The sequence below is a fragment of the Sciurus carolinensis genome, chromosome 19 (genome assembly GCF_902686445.1).
Source record: "Sciurus carolinensis chromosome 19, mSciCar1.2, whole genome shotgun sequence".
NCBI classification, from domain to species: domain Eukaryota; kingdom Metazoa; phylum Chordata; class Mammalia; order Rodentia; family Sciuridae; genus Sciurus; species Sciurus carolinensis.
In genome coordinates this window covers 10,485,624-10,506,067 of record NC_062231.1, presented here as the reverse complement: position 1 = coordinate 10,506,067, position 20,444 = coordinate 10,485,624, and the positions used below count along the sequence as shown (strand labels likewise).

At 40.8% G+C, this 20,444-nt stretch overlaps 1 protein-coding gene across 1 annotated transcript; it reads right to left on the bottom strand.

The window, feature by feature from the left end:
• Positions 1-575: 575 nt before the first annotated feature.
• LOC124971201 (zinc finger protein 738-like) lies at positions 576-18,027 on the bottom strand. The gene is made up of 4 exons (XM_047534984.1): positions 17,971-18,027; positions 1,963-2,089; positions 1,386-1,442; positions 576-580 (listed from the first exon to the last, which is right to left on the bottom strand). Exons 1-4 carry the CDS (start codon positions 18,025-18,027, stop codon positions 576-578), a joined length of 246 nt encoding a protein of 81 aa, XP_047390940.1.
• Between the last annotated feature and the right edge of the window lie 2,417 nt (positions 18,028-20,444).

Here is a 20,444-nt window from a genome sequence, read left to right as displayed (position 1 = left end):
ATATGTATATATATCCACATATTTTAATTAGATAAATTCTACAAATACCTAGATGAGAAAAGAAACCAGACACAATATGCAATCATAAACAAAACAGGAGCAATATGCATAAAAGCAGATAAAACATGTAATTCTAAGAGAACAGGCACATGGTCCATGCACATTTCAACTTACATTGATCCAAATTGTGAAGTAAAGGCAGTTTACTTTCAATCATAATGTATACATTATAAAAATAAGCACATTTTTTATTGATGGGAGGAAACCCATCTATGTCTCAACAGGGAACCTATTCTAAACAATGGAACACACAAATGGGCATGAGAATGATAGAAAACTTAATCCATAAAATGATCAATAACCATACTATTAGAAAAATCCTATTTACAATAATAATTTTCAGTCATAACTATGCACTCACAAAGAACTGGAATTGTAAGGAACATTCATTACATGGCAGAGAATATTAATAGAAAACCCAGATCAATAAAGAGCCCTGAGGAGAAAATTTAAATGAATAAATATTTAAATCACATTAGAGAAGCTGTTTCAGCATACCAATATATTGCAATGATTTAACCTAGAGACAGTCACAAATGTAAACAGGTATTCTAGTGGCCTTCAAAATCAATAAAGTGATGTCAGATGATGCAGATCCTAATGGACAAAGGGGAGTACTTTGGCTGTTACTTTGAATATACTCAGAGATCACTAAGGGGAAGAACGCTAAAGGATTTGAAATTATGATAAGCATATAGAAGGGCATGTCCTTTTATGACTGGAAGATGGATAAAACTAGGTTTCTGAAAATTCATTTCTGTTGGATTAGAGATTCTCAATTAACATATTTAAGTGTGGTTTCCTCCTTCACATTGGGACCTATCTTCAGGAATCTTTGTTTTTTTTCATATCTACCTACCTGTCTATATGGCTGCTCTTATATTTTGGTGGTAAAGTATCCCCAAAAGCCCATGTGTGAGATGATGTGAAAGGTTGGAGGTGAAGTGTTAAGGTTATGAGAGCATTAACCCAATTAGAGTATTGATCCTTAGATAAAATTAAGTGAACTGTAGGTAGCTGTGGTCTGGTAGGTTTGGATGGAGGAGGTGGGTCATTGGAGGCACACCTCAAGGGCATCTCTGTACCTGGTCTCTGGAGTCTGTACCTCTCAGTTTCCTGATCATCATGTGAACCATGTTCCTCTACCAAACACTTTTAGCTAATGTTCAACCTCCTGTAAGCCCCAAGAATTGGAGCTGGCTGTTTATAGACAAGGACCTTTGAAACCATGAACCACAAATAAACTTTTACTCCTTAAAATGATCTTGTCAGATCTTTTGGTCACAGCAGAAAAAAAAAAAGCTTATTAAAACAAGTAGTGTCACTTGTCTTTTTAGATTCCATGGATCTTTCATTTGGTCCATAAAGGTGACTAGGAATGGCTTGGAGACAGTGAGAATTGTTTACTGGAAAGTGGAATGACTGATGGGAATCCTCTTGTAATTACTGATGCTTATGTCCTACTACTGTGTTCATTAGAGTAAGACCAGATTCTGGAAAAGTATTTCCCCAAATATTATTTTCTGACACACCCCTTAGAATATATAAAAACATTTCAGTCTTCTAATACTGAGCACAATTTCCAAATATCAACAGTAAAGAGACTGAATCAAAGATAAGGAAATACATTTAAGGGGTAGGTCACAATATGTGATCCTGTTGAATTTCTTTGACAAATCTGAAGTGAGGGGTGTATATCATATCAAGAAAGAATGAGGTTAAACATAAAAAGAAATATAATTAATATTTTCCTGTCTATATCAATAATTTTCCAATATATTCCCATGAAAGTAAGTATCTAAAACTCACTCAAGCACAGTGGAAGCTACCAAGAGATACACTACAAAGAAAGGACATTCAATACTGATAGTGAATCAAGATTCTAACGGGAAGCTCACTCACCCAGAAAGATCAGGTTTCTGTAGTTCTCCAACATCACATCTCTGTATAATTTCTGCTGAGCTGGGTCCAGACATTCCCATTCCTCTTGAGAGAAATCAATGGTCACATCCCAGAATGTCAATGGTTCCTGAAATAAGAATAAGTGTATAAATAACACTTTGACCACATGATCATTCACAGAGATTTTAAGTTGACCCAATGAGATTTAAGAGAACTGGTTCTGACAAAGTTGAGGAACCTCAATGATTCAATATGATACTTTATAACAATGCATGCTTGTCTAATGTATTATGTAACTCTGAGGAAAGAGGAAGACATAAGTTCAAAAGATGTATATATGCTACACATTTGTGAAATAAAATGAAAAATTAAAATAAACATAAGATTATATTTGAGGACTATATTTTTATTTTATTAAATAAATTTTGTATATTTCTCAGGTGAGACACTTATACTGAGTTAGATGATTGCTTCCCAAATTTTAATGAGCACAAACATGGATTGGATGTGTTGCTAATGCATAGATGGTGTCAGTAGTCCTGGGATAGGAACTGGGTTTCTGAGTATGTAGCAAACTCTCTATTAATGCCAGTGGCACTGGTCCAAGGAAAACAGTGAGGTAGAACAATAAAGAAGAGTTCATTAATAAATCTGAATTCAAATATTTTCAGCAGTTTGTGCATTTTTCTACAATAACAAATAGCAACAAGAATCCTTTTTGATCATTTCAAATATGTACCTATTACTCCAAGAATTTCTCATATCTTAATGCATACACCCAAAATAATCTATTGACGGTGGTAATACTTTTCTTTTCTTTTCTTTTGTAATCTTTGAGGACATTTTGTCAAACATCCAAAGAATGCTTTCCTGGGTTTTTGCAAGTCTACCTGGCCTACAACTCATAAAAAGGAACATAAATGTCAAAATAAAGTATGAAATCAAATAATTTTCAGAGCAGTTATTGATAGTTATTATTACTGAGAAGAGTAATGCAAACATATTAACAGTGCAATAAAATCAAATTGATTAAATTTTTATTTTAGGTCATATGCAAAAAGAGCAACTTTTTAATGCACTAAAACCACAGACAACCTTTCATGTAAATAAAAGTAAAAACATTCACTTGTTTAAAATTATAATTCAACTTGGGATTGATGCTTTGTTTTTTTATGACATTACTGAGATATAACATTGAAGAACAGAATATAAAGAGTTAAAATTTCTGAGTCTTTTATTCTCTTTGATATTTTTTACTTATCATCTATGAACTACATTTTTGAATATTAATGTACTAAGAAATAGGCTTTTTAAAAACTGTTTCTCCTATTGAAAATGCAAGGAGATTAGAATGTGCATGTCTTTGAACTTGAGGCGGAATAAAATGACATACAAACTTATGGTTTCCTTCAAGCCTTCAATTACAAAGCCAATGTCTAATAAACAGAGTTTTTGTTCTCCAAAGCAAGTCACATGTAATGAGAAATTAAAAAAAAAATCTGTATAAAACAAGGTGGTTTACACATTCTATTTAAAAACATACTAAGGAGATACTTAAGAAAGAGAAATCCATTATCATTATTGGGAAGAATCTGGCAGATAGATTTTGTATAAAGTATCAATGCATGTAAAAGGACAGCATGATTTTGATATGAGTGGCCACACTGAAGCAAAATGAAATAAAAAGTAGAGCAAAATGTCAATCTACTTCTGAAAAAAGTTTTACTTGATGTTTTATCTGAGCACATGTTCCATGCTATAGAAGGGGTAAAGGGTAGTTGAATAGACACTTGAATATTCTACAGCGTGAGTCTCTTCTTTTCCTCTTTTGCTTTAGTATAATGACCATCTTTCTAACATGAATTATGAGAAAGCAATTCTGCTTTAATGGAAGGAATGCCAAAAGATTAAAGATTAATGTCATCCATTATGAGCATGTAAAACTAAAAGGAAGATCACTGAATTGGGCTCAAAGAATTTTGTCCCCATGGGAGATGTAAGGGTCAAGTCTTCAGACATTGATGGGTAAGATGAAGAGGGACTCTCAGAACATGGGTATCCAGCTGGAATCTGTTCCTTGCTCCCTATGTCAACTTTTTCTCCCAGTCCTCGCAGGCTGATTCTCAAGGTTAATATGGTGCACATCTTGCTTGTTATAGTAAAGGAAGTGATGGGTTGAACCCAGTGGCAGTGCTGGAAATCTTCCCATGTCACACTTGGCCAGAGCTCCTCCAAGGCAGATGGACAGAGGAAAGAGGTGCTGGCACCAAGGGAGGGCTTGGCACAGGGTGCTGGGAAGTTCAGAGGAGCTAGAGGCCCAGGTGGCAGGACATGCCCGGAGGGCAAGAAACTCCTATGGCCATGAGAGTCTCCATGCCCACACAAGGGACAGCTGTCCAAATTTCATCATGCCTGAGCCAGGAAAAGCACAAAGACAAGGACATGCCTAATCTGTCACCCATGTGGGATTGACACAGCCCCATTAAGCATATGGTGGGCAGTTTGGGAGAGTGTGGACAGGTTAGCCCAATTTTGTTCAGGACAGCATGACAGACAGGACCCATCTTGTTTCTGAGGTAACCTGGTTCATCTCCATCCCTCAAATGCTTCAGACATGCACAGAGCTGCAGGGCATCTTGCTGGTTGAGAAATCTTTGGAAATCTTTGTCTGAGACTGGGTAGTTATGGCAGGGTGGGATGCCATCCTTGAGAAAGCAGCTCAGGAGTGGATGGATGGGGATTTCCAGAGACTTCAGAGCCCATGCCTGGTCTGATGTGAACCATGATTCAATGCTCCAAATTTGGGCTAATTTGCCAAATGAGGTGGTTCCATCTTGACTCCTCTAGGCAGGAAAGATGAAAAATAAGCCTTGCCAAGACTCATGTGGATGAAAAGGGGGCCAAGGAAACACAGATTTGGGCTTTTGAATGCAATAGAGAGTGATTCTTTTCTAATTATTTTCTTTCAAAACTTTGTTACCATAGGCAATTAAAGGAATTCTCTTGTAATGTGCATTTTGTTAATTCTTGAAGTTGATGGAGCATCCAGATGGAATGTAAAAAAACTAAGTATGGTTTACTTCCCTAATAATATCTAATAACTCTACAAGGACTGATGGTTTCAGAGGTCTTAGTCCATAGAAGGCTGGCTCCACTCCTCAGGGATTGAGGTGAGCCTGAACATCACAGTGGAAGAGTGTGGCACAGGGAAACAGCTCACAGTGCAATCAGAGAGCAAAAATGAGTGTCCACTCTCCAGGTAAAAATACATACGGCAAAGTCATGCCCCAATTCCAATCTCCTGCAGCCACACCCTTCCTACCCCTTCAGCTACCACAGTTAATTCCAATCAGGGCATTAAATACCTGATGGAGTTAGGACTCTCACAACCCAATCACTTCTTCTCTGAACCTTCTCGCACTGTCTCAAAAGTGGGTTTTTGGGGGACACCTTACATACAAAACATAAGAATAATTTACATTAGACTGCAATATCCAGAATAGAATATATGATTGACAGTCACAATACCTCAGGAGAGAAAATCTGATGTGGTAAAGCCATAACACACCAACTATCCTGACACTCAAACTTGAGGAAATGTATTGATATTCATGCAGTCACAATGGAGAAAAAAAAATTTTTTTAATTTTCTGATAGATTTTACAAAGTTAAGCTCTGGAATCTGATTTAAAAATCACCTCCCAAACTGGAAAAGATGTGATAAACTTGCTGTCAGCATTTAGGAAAAAGAAAATGGTGAAGAAAAATTTTGATTTATGTAAAATAAGGACAATAATTTTTCTGAAATCCAACTCTATCCTTCTTCTTTGGATACATCTCCTACTGTTTAAGTTCTAATAGCAAAATCCATTTTGCAATTATTAAAAATAGAACTTGAAATAAGTGAACAAATCTTAAAGTTATAAACAAAGAAATGAACAGTACTAATTGTTAGACCTACTCTTCAAGCCCACTCATTGTGTCACCTGTGGTATTCTCCAATACCTATTTTTACTTACTGAGGAACATTGTTTATTTTGGAACATGTGAACAAGTATGAGTTTTCCTTAGACTTTGTTTTAATTTTCCTTCTATCACATATCAGAGGGAAAAGTAAATTCTGTATTTTTTCTTCAGTACCAGTGTCCAATTTATAGACTACTAAAAATCTCCACAAAAAGGAGATAGTGAGGAAAAATCTTTTTATATTCATTTCCCAAAAGGTTAACTATGTAGACCAAAGGGATAATAGGAAATCCTTCTAAGCCATAGAAAACAGGCTACTCTCCTGATAATCATCTCCCTATTCCTCTGTCGTGTAAGAAGAGATGACCAGACACCAATAAGTTTCTACAAAACCAAGAGAAATCACACCTGTGGGCATCAAATTTAATGCCCTGACAACTGTGATATTTATTGCTTGGAAAAAAATGATGGTGGATGAGGACACTACTTTGTATTCTTTCAGTATTAGCTAACTTTTCATCTATGTGACCAAAATACCTGAGAAGAATAACTTAAAAGAGAATTCTTTTTATTTTGAATTACACTTTCAAAGAATTCAGTCCATGCTAGGCTGTCTCCAAGGCAAAAACATGGAAGAAAGACATGGAGAAAATCTGCTAAGCTCATGGAATCTAGGAAGCAGTGAGAGCAGGAAGATGTTGGAAGAATATAAACCTGTGCAGTGCACCTGCCAGTGACCCTTTCCCTGTAAGTACATTCTGTGTGCCAGAACAACAGGGAGACACTGACACACTCATCCACTGAAGATGCAGAACCTTTTGGATTCTATATTAGCTTAAAAGCCCCATCTCTGAGTCTCGCTGCACTGGTGACTAGGCTACCAACACATATTATTTGGGGCCAGTTCAGCTTCATATACGAACAGTTTCCAAATACATTCTGATAAGATGACTGTGCCTACAGAAGATTGAAGGAAGAGAGTACAAAATATTTTTGCAGCATTCAGGCAATGATTTTCTCCTAAACTCCCATGTGAAATTGTAATCACCTGAATATAAATATTTTTTAAACTACCATTCATTACTTGGAGAAAAATGGGAATATGCCATGTGTGTTTCAGTGTTCATGGGAAAAATAGTTGATAATCCTGGGAACTAGAGAAAGATAATGGACAATGGGAAATGTGGTGAGGGAACTCAAAGTGTGAGAATTTATTACACCCAGGAGCAACTAGAATAAGGAAAGAGTATCTTAGATAAAAAACCCATCTTACATTGTGAAAGACTCACAGAAGTGATGACACTTGGGGAGAAAGAACTGAGGTCCTGTGGGAGCACAGCTCTTCTTACACAGGAAACACATGTCTATGTGGAGTCTTGCCTCATGACTTTTCTAGGTACTCTACACAAACTGTGGAGACATATTGAAGCCCACTTATGGATGGCATTATGAGGAAACTGCAGTTTAGGATAACAATATATTCATAGTTCATAGTGAAGAATTTGCCTGGCCAAGATGTTGCTATTTCTGACAGTAAGCGAGTCACCTTTCCATCATGATGACCAAGTGTTTCCACAATCTGGACAACTAAAGGCTTATCTTTGACATTTACCACATTAACATGATTCAATTTAGTCACATAGTCTAAGGTGCAGAAATTCCTGTATTCTTATTTTTGCTGAAAGAAAACACCAAAAATATCAGAGCTCAAAGTAACACAAGCTTAGTCTTTTACAGAAATGCATGTTTTCAGTGCTGTAGATGAATGTCAAAGGGTTAGCAGACCCACACTGCCTTCAGAGACTCAGGGGAGAATAATTTTACCTTCTGGTTGCTACTAGCACTCCTTGGCTTACATTCATAAATGCTTCTCTTCCCTTTGTGTTGATGTAGCCATGGAAACTTGAAGATACATAATCTACCCTTCCATAGATCATAGTAGTACCACAACATGTTACAACTCTCAAGCTGCACAGGGTCTGGGCACCATAAAACTAGAGATGGCAGCTAGCGCAATTAGCTTATCCAAGCAACTTTGAATTGTGAGAGAAAAAAAGGCATTATTCTTTCCTGACACCAATATGTATTATTAAAGTATAAATTTGCTATAATAAACACCAAGAAATCATGTAACAAAGAAATCCATAAATGAATCCATAGGTATATGTATTTTAAATAGAAATAGAAGGGACTATGTAAATCCTATGACATTGAGACTAACATTAAATGTGGAGGCATAATACAACCAAACCTAAAGATAGATGTTTGTGTGTGGGGAACAGTTCACAGAAAGTGTACGTACAGAATGTGCAAAGCCCTGGGCTCAAACTCCAGCACAAAAATAAATGGCTTATGTTCAGAGTAGAGGGAGGATAACATTGAAACACTATACAATGCTGCTGACCATTCCTCCTCCAGGAACACATTGAATAGCATATTGTTTCAAGTCCCTCTTGGCAAAATAATAAATGAGTTAATAGACTTATGTACATTGGACCACAGAGAAAATATATGCCATCAAATGTGGAAGACAACCTAGGGTCGCCTTGGCATTAGCGCAGGTTTAGCAAAAGTACTGTGTAATTGGAACAGAATCACCTATGGTCAGTGTCACCCTGAGGAGAGAAATCTTGTGACCATATATACATAACCTAACTCTAAAGTTTGCTGTGGTAGAGACCCCAATTTACCTAGTACTTAAGGGGAAGAATCTAGACAGTAATAAGTATCAAGACCACAGAAAGTGTGGTGGTCTTCTATGGTCATGCAAGTTCTTCCATGAACTTCAACAACTGGGAAAAGGGGAGAGGGGAAGTTAAATCAGAAGGAACATGTTTTATGCCTAAGATATTTGTTAGGGTACTTAAGCAACTAATGCATATGACAGTTGGGCCACTCTCCATCCTCTCCTGCATCAGAGTTCAAAGGGAAAATCCATGCACCACTTGGAGCCTTAGTGGGTGTTTGGCACTTCCTGAGCTCCCTCTTCCACCTTGCCTCTATAACTGCAGCCCTGTCAATTCCTCTTGGAAGAGGTTTTCTATTCACGGGATAGCTCATCTCTAACATCTTTTATTCCATGGACTATATCCTAAACTCCCAAGCTCTGGGTTAAAGTTTACTGAGCATGTTCAAATCTCCAAAGATCCAAATAAGTGGTTTTTAAAAAGGAAAATAAAAGAAGACAGTGATCTGTGACTTAATTTGACCAACAAACCATGGACAGATGATGTGTGCCACTGCCCATATTATCAAGATAGGCTACATCATTTCATACAGTATATTTCCTGACTCCATGTTGGAAACAGCTATGATAAGATGGAGTTCTCTCATACTGGGTACCTGGGTGAACACAATAAGTAAAGCCTCCTCCCAACACACACTGAATAAATACTGTGACCAAGAAACTGGCCTTGATTGAACTAAGTCATTGGGGGCAGTTTCCTAAAGGAACTTGGAAATATCCTCATTTCTGAATTGTTCCCAACTGCTGCTATTTTTTTTTCCTCTGCACGTTTCAACAATTCTTTATAGTTGCTTTCCCCTTCTCATCTTTAGTATTAAAAATTTGACCCTTTATCAGAAAAAAAAGAAGCAACTAGTATACAATATCAACCCACAAAAAGTGCAGACTTTCTATGAGTATTCAAGTATATCCATGGATTTCATCAGCAGGGATCAGGGAAGAGGAGTTATATCTCAAATATGTGAGATTTCCTTAGGAGAAATTTGACAGAATACTCTGTCACCTACTTATTGCTGATACCAGAGTTTCTTTCTAGCTTGATTCATGCATTTAATAGGGGGAAATACAGTATGCCATTGATAGCCTGGGTGACAGTTCACTTCCTGATTACTATCTCTCCACTACTCACCCCACTAATACCTCCAGGTCTAACAACTACTCCTAGAATTTGTATAGGCCCTGAATTTCTAAATTTAACACCTCTCTTTAAAATACTACAACCTGAAACTCCAATCTTTGGAGTAAATGTGACTGAACATGTTCAATCTCCATAGATTACAATCAAATGAATTGGCTTTGCCTTGCAAGCACAGAGATGGATAAAAATCCCCAACAGCAGTTGCAGAAAAAGATTGAATATCACAGATTCATGTTTATTTACAGCATACAGTGGCATCTTGGAAGCCTGGCATCTAACAAACTTTGCATCAAGGATTGAAGATAACAGGGAAACAGATTTCCTGCAGCTTGAACACAGCTGTAGGAATGGATATTATAAAACACATGAAAAATAAAACATGCTCTAAATTATAAGGAAATGGATAAAAGGAAACCTTTGTACAGCTGTTGATGAGAATATAAATTTGGTAACATTTTCAAAAATAGTTTGCAAAGTATTTTAAAAACAAAACAGAAATATGTGATTCAGTTACATTTCTGAGTATACATCTAAAATAGTTGGAATCATTCTGTTAAAGAAATACCTGAACTCCATTTTCATTGCAGCACTATCCATGGTAGCAAAAATTAAAAAAAAAAAAAAAAAAAAAAAAAGTTGGGCTGGGATTTAGCTCAGTCAGCAGAGTTCTTGCCCTGCAAGAGTAAGGCCCTGGATTCGATCTCCAGGACAGAAAAAAAAAAAAAAAAAAAAAAAAAAAAAAAAACTCTTTTAGAAGAATTTTTTTCTCTTGGTACAGAGGAATAAACCCAGGGGTATTTAAACACTGAGTCCCATCTCCAGAATATTTTTGTGTTTTGTTCACAGACATGGTCTTGCCAAGTTGCTAAGTGCCTGGATAAGTTGCTGCAGCTGACTTTGAATTGTGATCCTCCTGCCTCAGCTTCCTGTGCCTTGGAATGATATTTAGAGTCATGTACCATCAAGAGATTTCTCCCTGATGTAGGGCTCTCCAAGAGGACAAGTCTCAGAGACTGATATTCACTACAACCCCATGGAGTTATAGACACAGCAGATATGGGCATCTTATATCAGTCAATTCTGAAGGACAGGAAGACATGAGAGGTTGAGATAAGGAAGCATCACACAGTCAATTCTTCAGTGGTAAATCTCAACACAAAATATTGTGAAAATGTGTCTGTGCCTTGGAAGACAGAGGGACGAGAGGCCCACACAGTTTGTTCAAATGGTCACGTGATGCTTCTCTGCTTCCCTCTCACATAAATTGTTCACAAACTTGAAGCAAAAACTTCAACATGTGCCATTCAGTATTTGAAGAAGTAACAAAATATTTTGTCCAATTGAAATATAGCCTGGGAAACAAATTGATAATGTTGAGAGAAAAAATTGGCATTGGGAATGTGAACTGGAGGTGAAAATTTAGAAAATTTTCCTGTATATACTCACGAATACACCATAGTATTTTCACAATCATGAACATCTACAAGAAATGGGACCTAATTAGAGATATATTCCATGCTTCAATAATCATACCAAAATGAATTGTCATGAGCAACTAAAGAGAACCAATTAAAAAAATAAAATTTAGTAATTCACACACAGACCACCGAATAGCTGGAATGGAGCCCAGGGTTCTGGATTTGAGATGCTGTTTCCTCAATATTCAACTAGCTCAGCAGGAAGGAGGAACCCAGCCCTCTAGAGACCACAGCTCCTTTCATGCAGGAACACAGTGGAGTTGGGGTCCTCCTCTCACCATCTTCTCAGTCTTCAGGACACAGCCTGGGAAGATGCTGGGCTGCCAGCACAGGGACACCCTCGTCCTCCTCTAATAACCCTCCACGTGTGCTGCTCTCAATCCCAGGAGACACTGGGCTGCCAGCACCCTGATGTCCTCATGGGGATTCAGGCAGAGGCTGTGGATACCGTGTACTCATGTGACAAGTGCACAGGGTCCAGCTACCGGACGCACTAGATGTAGACGTGGAGACTGAGGGCTGAGCCCCACAGAGGAAGGCTAATGGCAGATGGCAGGCAGACTGAGAGGACCAGGAGCAGCCCCGCAGCCATTTTCGCTCCTGCCACCACCTATCCAAGGGCTTGGGCTTCACTCCCGTCTCCAGCTGCCTGAAGCACACTCACCATTTCCTGCTCTTCACTCTGCCCCTTGTTCTCCCTCAGAGTCTCTCCTTCCCTGTGTTGCACAAAAACCTGGGGCTCCTGAGCACAGGAGGAAAAGCCAGAAGTGGATCCGGAGGATGGCGGCTCCGAGACCAAGGCCAGTGCTAGTTTTCAGAAGCCCGCCCTCCTCGCTGGCTGCATGCAGATTGGACGATTCTCACCCCAGTGCCTCTGATTGGACAGGGTTTCAGGCCCCGCCCCCTGACTCTGAGCCTAAGGAAACACCTCTGAGTGACAGTCCAATGTGGCCAATCCAGGAATTAATGAGAAGAGATCACAGACTGGGCTGTTACTTTTGGTTTTTGCAATACTAGGGACTCAACCCAAGGGCACTTTACACTGAAGCAAATTCCCACTCCTTTCTAATGTTTTAGACAGGGTCTCATGAATTTGCCTGGGCTGGCTTCAGGATCAGAGACATGTGCCACTACACCTGGCTTTAGTTTTTGTGTTTGACTTGCTGTGAATTGAACCCAGAGCTTCAGCTTCAGCAATTTTAAGGCAGGGTTTTCTTGCAGTAGTGCAGTCTAACCTAGAGAGGAGGAAATTTGTATTTATCATTTTATATATGGTAATAATGACTTATGAATTATATATGTACATCTGGTTCATGAATGAAAATGATATAATGGACATTACTTTAAATTCCAAATAACGTCTCTGATTTCTGGTCTTATGGGAATGTTGGGTTTTTTTTGTTGGGGGGGGGCAGGTGTGGCACTGAGGGAGTGGTCCCAGGGATGCTGAACCACTAAGCCGTATCTCCAATTCTTTTTATATTTTATTTAGTGACATGGTGTTGGCTAAGTTGCTTAGGGCCTTGCTCAGTTGCTGAGATGGATTTGAACTTGCAATTCTCCTACCTCAGCTTCCCAAGTGACTGGAAATACAGGAGTGCATCACCACACTTGTGGTCTCCTGTCACAACCTTTCCACTCACTGAGGGAGCAGGCACACCCCACCACACCTGGCTATTATTTTTTGTGTGTTTGACTTTTCAGTTGCTAAGAACTGAACCCAGAGCTTCAGGCTGCAGCTATTTTAATTTGGGTTTCCTTGCAGTAGTAGGATTTAGACTAACCAGGATGGTAATTTCATTTAATTTTTATTATAAGACCATATTAATTCATTGTGTGTGTTATTCATGAATAAAATTTACTAAAATCACTTTAAATTTCCATTGAACTTTTTTGCTCTCTTCTGTGTCCACGTATATGAGAGATAGGACCCTAACTCCCTTGCATTTTAGAATCTCTCATACATTGGGATAGTGCTGCTGAGAATATTTGACCCCATACTTTACTATATGTAATGCCAGAAAAGGAAAATCTATAGAAAGTGAGAGTAACTGATTTCCACGGTGCATACTGTTAGAGAAACATGAACAAAGGACATGTTTTTTGAAATAATGAATCAATTCATAATTTGATGCGATGGTTTCAAATATCTGTGAACATATAAGTTGAACTGTACAACTTTACCTGCTGAATTTTAGAATATTTGAATTATGTCACAATGAAGCTGTTTCAGATGTTTATATTCAGTCAAGTTCTGTGTGTAACATTTTAGATTCTGTGTTCAAAACTCTCGTCTACATAAAATATGACTTTCCTCATGCATGATGCAATCTAAAATGCATATATGGATATAAATGGAGAAAAATGCTTGAAGCATATTAACTGGTTGAATAAGGGTGGTTAACTCACAGGAATGAACTTCAGATGTAAATGGAAAAAGGTGAAAATAAATTTATCTGCATATCATTTTGAAGTCTATTCAATAAATACAAAATTATTATATATCACAATACTCAATTACATATTTTATTTTATTAACTAGAATACTAACCTTGAGTCTTAAAGCTTGCAGGAGTCTAAAGAGAGACCTACAAGACATAGGGAATTCTGGAGAGTAGGACAGGTGGTATATTTCCTGGTAATTAACCTAAAGAAGTTGTTGGTTGGTTGTAATTAATGACTGCATTAAGGGCACAGTGACTCCTAAAGTCAAATGAAATACTTGCTATCTATGTCCCAGGCATGGGGTTAGGTGGTGGTATAGAGGAAACTAGTCCCAGGGGACCCTGCTGGGCTTCCTGTGCAGGTCATTTTGCCTCCCCATTCACAATGAAGACTGAAGTATGAAAATGTCATGAGAAATGAGGATCAGAACACCAAGATCTGGATGCAAGTTTATTAGTGGTGCCAGGGCTCAGAGTGATTCCCACAGACTGAGCCCCATGCAGGGCTGAGCAGGGCTGTTAGTGTTATAATAAGCAATTTTGGGGTACACCAAGGTAAGGGACATGGTGCTGTTCAGTTGGAGGGTATAATTTGTATTCCTTATACAAGTAGAAGACTGTCAACAGCCTAGGAAATTCAGCTCATATACAACAGGGACTTTTAAGCACTGAGCCTAAAGTGGGAGGGCTCTGTCCTTCTGTTTGGCTCCTGCTTCTTCTACTGTGATTCACTTCCTCCATGTACCTGCATCCACTGCAATCCTCTATGCTCAATAACCATAAGAAGCACTGCTGTGTGTCACCTGCAACACCACAGCCTGTCAGGTTTTAAACTGCTCATTTCCATTCTGTTCTACCCCAAAACAACAGCCAGATTTATGCATCACACTACACTTCCAAATTCAAAGACATCCATGTGGCTTCTTCCCATCTCCCTCAGAGTGGATGGATGCCAGTTTGCTATTGAGCTGTTGCTGTTCCCTGTACATAAATCCTAGTAGTTGGACCACACTGTCCTTAAACCTGCTTGCCCCTCTGGTCAGGAATCTTGTGCCTCTCCTCCTCCCTGCTCATCCAGTTCATCTTCACATTCCCCCTAAGCCTCAACCCCTCCTGTTCTGTTTCTTCTCTGCTTCCAGAATCCACATAAGTCCTGTTCACTGTCTTCTGAGACCACTCTGACTGAAACTTAATTTGTTCTCTGACCAGATTTTTCTTCCCCATGTCATCAGTGACACCCAGCTCACCAATTCCAGTGAATGGAATTAATTGGTGTTTATGTCTATCTGCTGTGAGATCACTCTTGGACACTGGTTCTTTCTTAAAATGCCTTCTTCTTGACTTGGGAAAGTCAAAATGCTTGCTGCCTTTTTCTCCTCTGAGTGTCCTGGGTGAGACTTATGCCTTGAGCCCAACCAAGAGGCTAAATCTCCATTCAATTTCTATCCCAGGAATGAGTCATGAACTGAAGGCCTGCACATACAGCTGAGAGATGACACCTGTAAGGTCTCCCAGTTCACACAAATTTTCCACATCCAGATCTAGGCCCTTCTCCATCCATCTGCCCTTCACCCCACACCTGCTCAGAAGCTGGTGGCACCAGCAATCCAGTGGTCCAGGGAGACATGTGTGCCCCTGTCACCCACTATTCCATGTCTGACCCTTACCAGACATAAATGACATAAATAATCATTTGAGGCTGAGTGTGGCCATTGGTGACAGCAACCTGACCCTCACCAGCCCTGCCTGCCCTGGCTCTACTTCTCAACAACCACCTTCTGATTGAGCACTGCTCATCTCTGAGAGCCAAGTGGGAGTTCACCTTTGTGCCTGGCTCTGTGCTTGGACCATTCACCTCTTCATCATTCAAGAATCACCACCCAGTGAGTGGGGTTATCTCACTTTGTCCCGGAGCCTGATGCACATGAAAAGAATTAAATGTATTGTACTGAGGTAACTGAGATGGACACTGAGTCAGAAATGGTGAAGTGAAACCCAGTGCCCTGTATCCAATCTTCCTGAGTGTCCTTGTCTTGAAAACCTGTGTTGTGGCCTCATCAGGTGATGACAGCAGCACAGTCAGGATGCAGAAGGCCTCCAGTCCTGAGGGCCCCTCCTTTCTCACTCTTGTCACCTCTGCCCCTCTCCAGTCCTGTCACATCCTTAATCCCTGAAGGCCTGGAAGCTGTTCTTCCTGGGTACAACCTGGCACAATCAGCAGTGTGCCTTGAGTGGACTCAGCTGTGTGCCAGCTTTTGGATTTTTAGTGTGATTTTCTAGAGATTTGTCCAAGCTGCTGTGTGTCAACACTTTATTTTCTCTTTGATAAGTGTGTTCCTGGGTCTTGGATATAAGTCTCTTGGCTTGACCCTTCACCCACCATCTTACTTCACAAATTCCTCAGGATAAGGACATTGACTGACTTCCCTTTAATTATAGTTTCTTTGATTGACTTCACCTGAAGTCTTTTGCCATTTTCTCTAAAGATTTCCTGATTTCCTATTGTGGTGTTTTGAGAATACCTTACTCATAAAGATAGAAGTTCCTTGCTCAAAGTGTGGTTTGAATTTTGTCTTTGGAGTTTGAATCCAGAATGTGTCCCATTCATAGGGCTCCTGGCTATCTCTAGTGGGTACATGGTGGCCACTTTGTGCAGACATAAGAGGCAGTGCCAGCACTGTCACAGCACCAGCCTTTCTCTGAAAGCATCCCCAGAAGGGAGGGCCCCCAGGATCATCATGCTGTTAATGTGTTTCTTTGTTGTCTGGCACCTGGTGGACTGCATTGTACCTAGATGTTTGTGGCCAATGACTTTGCCACCATCAGCTTTTTGGTCTTTATCATTACTGAAAAACATATCATTAACTTTTTGAAATCTGTGTTGGGGAGGACAGGAAATGTGTAATTACGCTCTGATGCCTACGTTCCCTTCACATGACCCAGTGCACAGTGGTACTGTGTGGCCTGGCAGAACTTCTCTCTGGATGACATGACCATGTGGAGATAGGCTTTCTCTGTTAAACCTCCTTATTTGATACCCAGTTGTTGCCATTTTCTTCACAGCCATCTGCTCTCACCTGCGGACCTGTCCATGTGGATATCTAGGAGGCATTTTAAGAAACACAAGACCCTTCCTCAAAACCAGCACCCTTTTTCCTGCTCATAGCCAGCATGTTCTTGTCAGCCACAGGAAGAGGTGGCCAGAAGCAGTGTTTCCACATTCTCCTCTGTCCTGGCCCAGCCAGTGTCAACATCCTCAGGCCTTCATGGTAGGATCAGCTTTGCTACCACACCCTCTGGCCCTGCAGGACTGTATTGACTTACTGTGTAACTGGAAGGCAGTCTCCAGTGAGTAAGAGCTTTGTAGCAGAACTGGAGGAGGCTTGACTCATGTCCACTTGAAACATGAATTTTTGGGGAAGCCATCTGCCAGGAGTGTCTCTGGTTCATGAGCTGCATGATATTCCCACTCTGCAGCACACACCAGCTCAACCACAGGGGCCTCAAGCTGGAACCCACAGATGGAGGCCTGGGAGGGGCAGCAGCTGACTGCAATGGGGGTGCCCCTTTCCTCTTGGGAGGGTTTCCCTTTTATCACAGGAAGCTTGGACCTCTTTGCATCCTGTGACACTAATTTTCCATAAAGGGAAGAAAGTTTGACCTGCCATACATTTCTGCTGCCTTCAGGTCAGTTGGACTTTCTCAACTCCAGGCCCTTCTGATTGGGACCACCTTTGCCATAAGCACTGTGCCAAGTTGTGATTGTGGCCAACTAAAGTCCTGGTCTTGGCCAAGATGGGGGGCATCTATGACCTGGTGGGTGGAACATCAGCAGTGTGTTCATGGCAGGTGGACTTGGGCACTACCATGACCAGTTTTGTGACTCAGGTGGAGACCCGAGTTCTCAGGAGACTCATCTGAGGACACAACTCTTTGGAGCCAGGGTTTGTAGCTGGGTCTGCAGGCTCTAGCAAGCATTTCATGTTTCAAACCATATATTTGTAGTCCTCTGTCACAGCCACAAGTCTTCTGAGAAATATGCAAATCAAAATCAACTGTGTCAGTCCCACAGAGCCATTAAAATGGGTCCTGTGGAAGGCAGGGCTCTAGACTGTGACTCTGCAGTGTCCTGTGTGCCCCTTGATGTTTCTAGGTGATGAGAAAGTGAGTTTAAAGTATGTAATACAAAATAAGTTATTTATTTGTATATGTTCAGTGAATAGAGTTGTAACATACCTGTGCACACCGGTGACTCGAGGCACATTTCAGAGGTGACTGATCACCTTGCCTCATCTTCCCAGATGCCTGCTGAGGATGGCCAGCCTCTGGAACAGTCAAGCACTCCATAACCTCTGTCCTCAGGCCCAGTGTGCAAAGGTTGGGTAGCCTCTGATGAAGTCAGGGCTCTTCCAATGTTCAACTATCAGTTCAGCAGGTGGGCCTGTTCACAATGGGGTTGCAGGAGGTCAGCCAGCATAGAGTGGTGGCTATAACAGAGGCACAGCAGCCCCTCTGTGGGCTCAGGCCACATTCTGAGGTCACTTGTCATTCCTGTGGTTCTCCTTGGATCACAACTTGGCATTATGTCACCAGCCTGCACGCCAATGTTAGGTTTGTGTGCTGTCTTGTTCCCTGCCCAGCCATTCACACAGGAGCAGCATGCTGGCCAGGGCTGTGGACCCTTGGTGTGGTTGACCACCTGGCCTAGATGTGAGAGTGCCCATCCAGGTGAGTGTGGGCCTGCATGCATGGAGCCTTCTGGAAACCTTCCCTCTTCACTTGCAATGATGCTCACTAATTGCACATATGTCTCTTTCCCATTTCTCCTGTGTGTACCTAGGTGTTGTCCAGCCTGGTGTCCACTTTGTTTGCTTGTCCCCAGATTTCTTTGGCTGTTTCTAAATAGACAGATCTGTGCTGGTGGGTTAGTGGTCATACCAACACCATGTGTGCCAGCCTTGGGTACCAGAGGGATTCAGAGATGCTGCCTGGTGCCATCTGGTGCACAGAATCCCAAGGGTGGACCCCCAGGACCCAGGAGAGGCCCTGCCAACACAGCTCCTTTGCAAAGGAGAACACTGAAACCCCTACAGGGACAGAAGGTTCACACAGCCCTGCACATGCCCTGCACAGAACATCCCAAGGGTGGGCAGAAGCAAGGGGCCAGTAGCCTCCACCCAGCCAGAGGGGTGACTTCCTTTGCCACCAACATCTGCCTCCTGCATGCTGCAGGGTCCCCCACTGGGGCCAGGCAACCCTGATGGTCATGCAGTTGTCAAGCAAGATTCTGCCAAAATCACTGCAGGCAGGACGCCCTAAGGTTCACACTCTCATGCAGCATCCAGAGGATAACTTACCATCTTTCTCCTCTTGTTTTTCCATTTCCTAAAATGATTTTTAAGGGGTACAACACTTTTAACTCATGACTTGGTTTTAAAGAGACAGCTGAATTTAGTCCTGCTCTAACGGTCTTCTTATCGACTTGTGGGCTGGGTTCATACTGTGAAGCTGGAAGGAAAAATAGAAAGCACCACTGGAGGCCCAGGGACCATGGTGAGCAGCCACCCTACTGGGCTGTGACTGCCAAGGCCACCTCAGACACCAGAACACTGGCTTCCCAGCACACAGGGACCCAGGCCCTGCTGCCCTGTGGGACACTCCCAGAGGTACCTACAAGACCGTCATCTGTAGGAACCAAAGGTGCTTGAACAAGATTATCTTTCTAGCTGATTTTCTAATGAGAAAGGAAATACTCTACATTTTCACTTTAATTTTTACACTCTCGATATTCAGAATTGATTGACCCTGGCTATAAGTTGCAAGATGTTTTCATACTAAGAATGCAATTATTTCCTTATTGTATTTTTTTAAAAACCAAAGTCATGTTTAAGTGTTTCTTTGAAATAAGCAGGCAAAGAAAAAAATTTTTAATTAAATGTGTTGGTACTTTCCACATGAAATGACTGTGAATTTATTTTCACTGTTTCTCAGTGTATTTACTTCATAAACTAAAAAGATTTATACAAAGAATCTTGGAATGAACATTCTAGTTTTTAGCCTATTTGCCCCCATTTTCTAGCTACTCCCTTGAATTTCCTGCTCTACTAATAGAGCATTCTACTATTTACATGGTGCAGCCACTGACTGGTGCCTCTTGGTGCGACCACTGTCTATTACTAATAAACTGCTCTGAAGACCAGGAAAAAAGAAGAAAAAAAAATGCTCAAAGAAAATCCTCATCTTACCCTATTAGGACACAGAGAGATGGTGCACTGCTTTAGTCTGATCATGGGAACACCTGTAGGATGGTGAGTTTTCACCTTCAGGCTAACTTCTTCCTCTCAAGAACAAAACTATCATGGAAACCTGTGCCACAGACATAGATTAGTTGTCAATGCAGATGATGAAGGACCCTCTGGATGTGCCCAGCCTGCTCATTGGATATATAAATAGTCAAAACCACAGCCAGGAGGCCATTATATGCTTCAGTTATTATGTTCTCTTTCCTGGGTCTGTTTTCTGGTTCACATGACATCCACCTGGGAATGAACATGGGAGGTCTTGTGTGCTGATAGGTGATATTCCCAGGAAATAGCATCTACACATCTCTTCAAGAGTGTACTCATTGTACTCAGCTGTAAAGAAGAATGGAATTATGTCAATTGTGGAAAATGAATGAAAGTGGAGGACATTATGCTAAGCAAAATAAG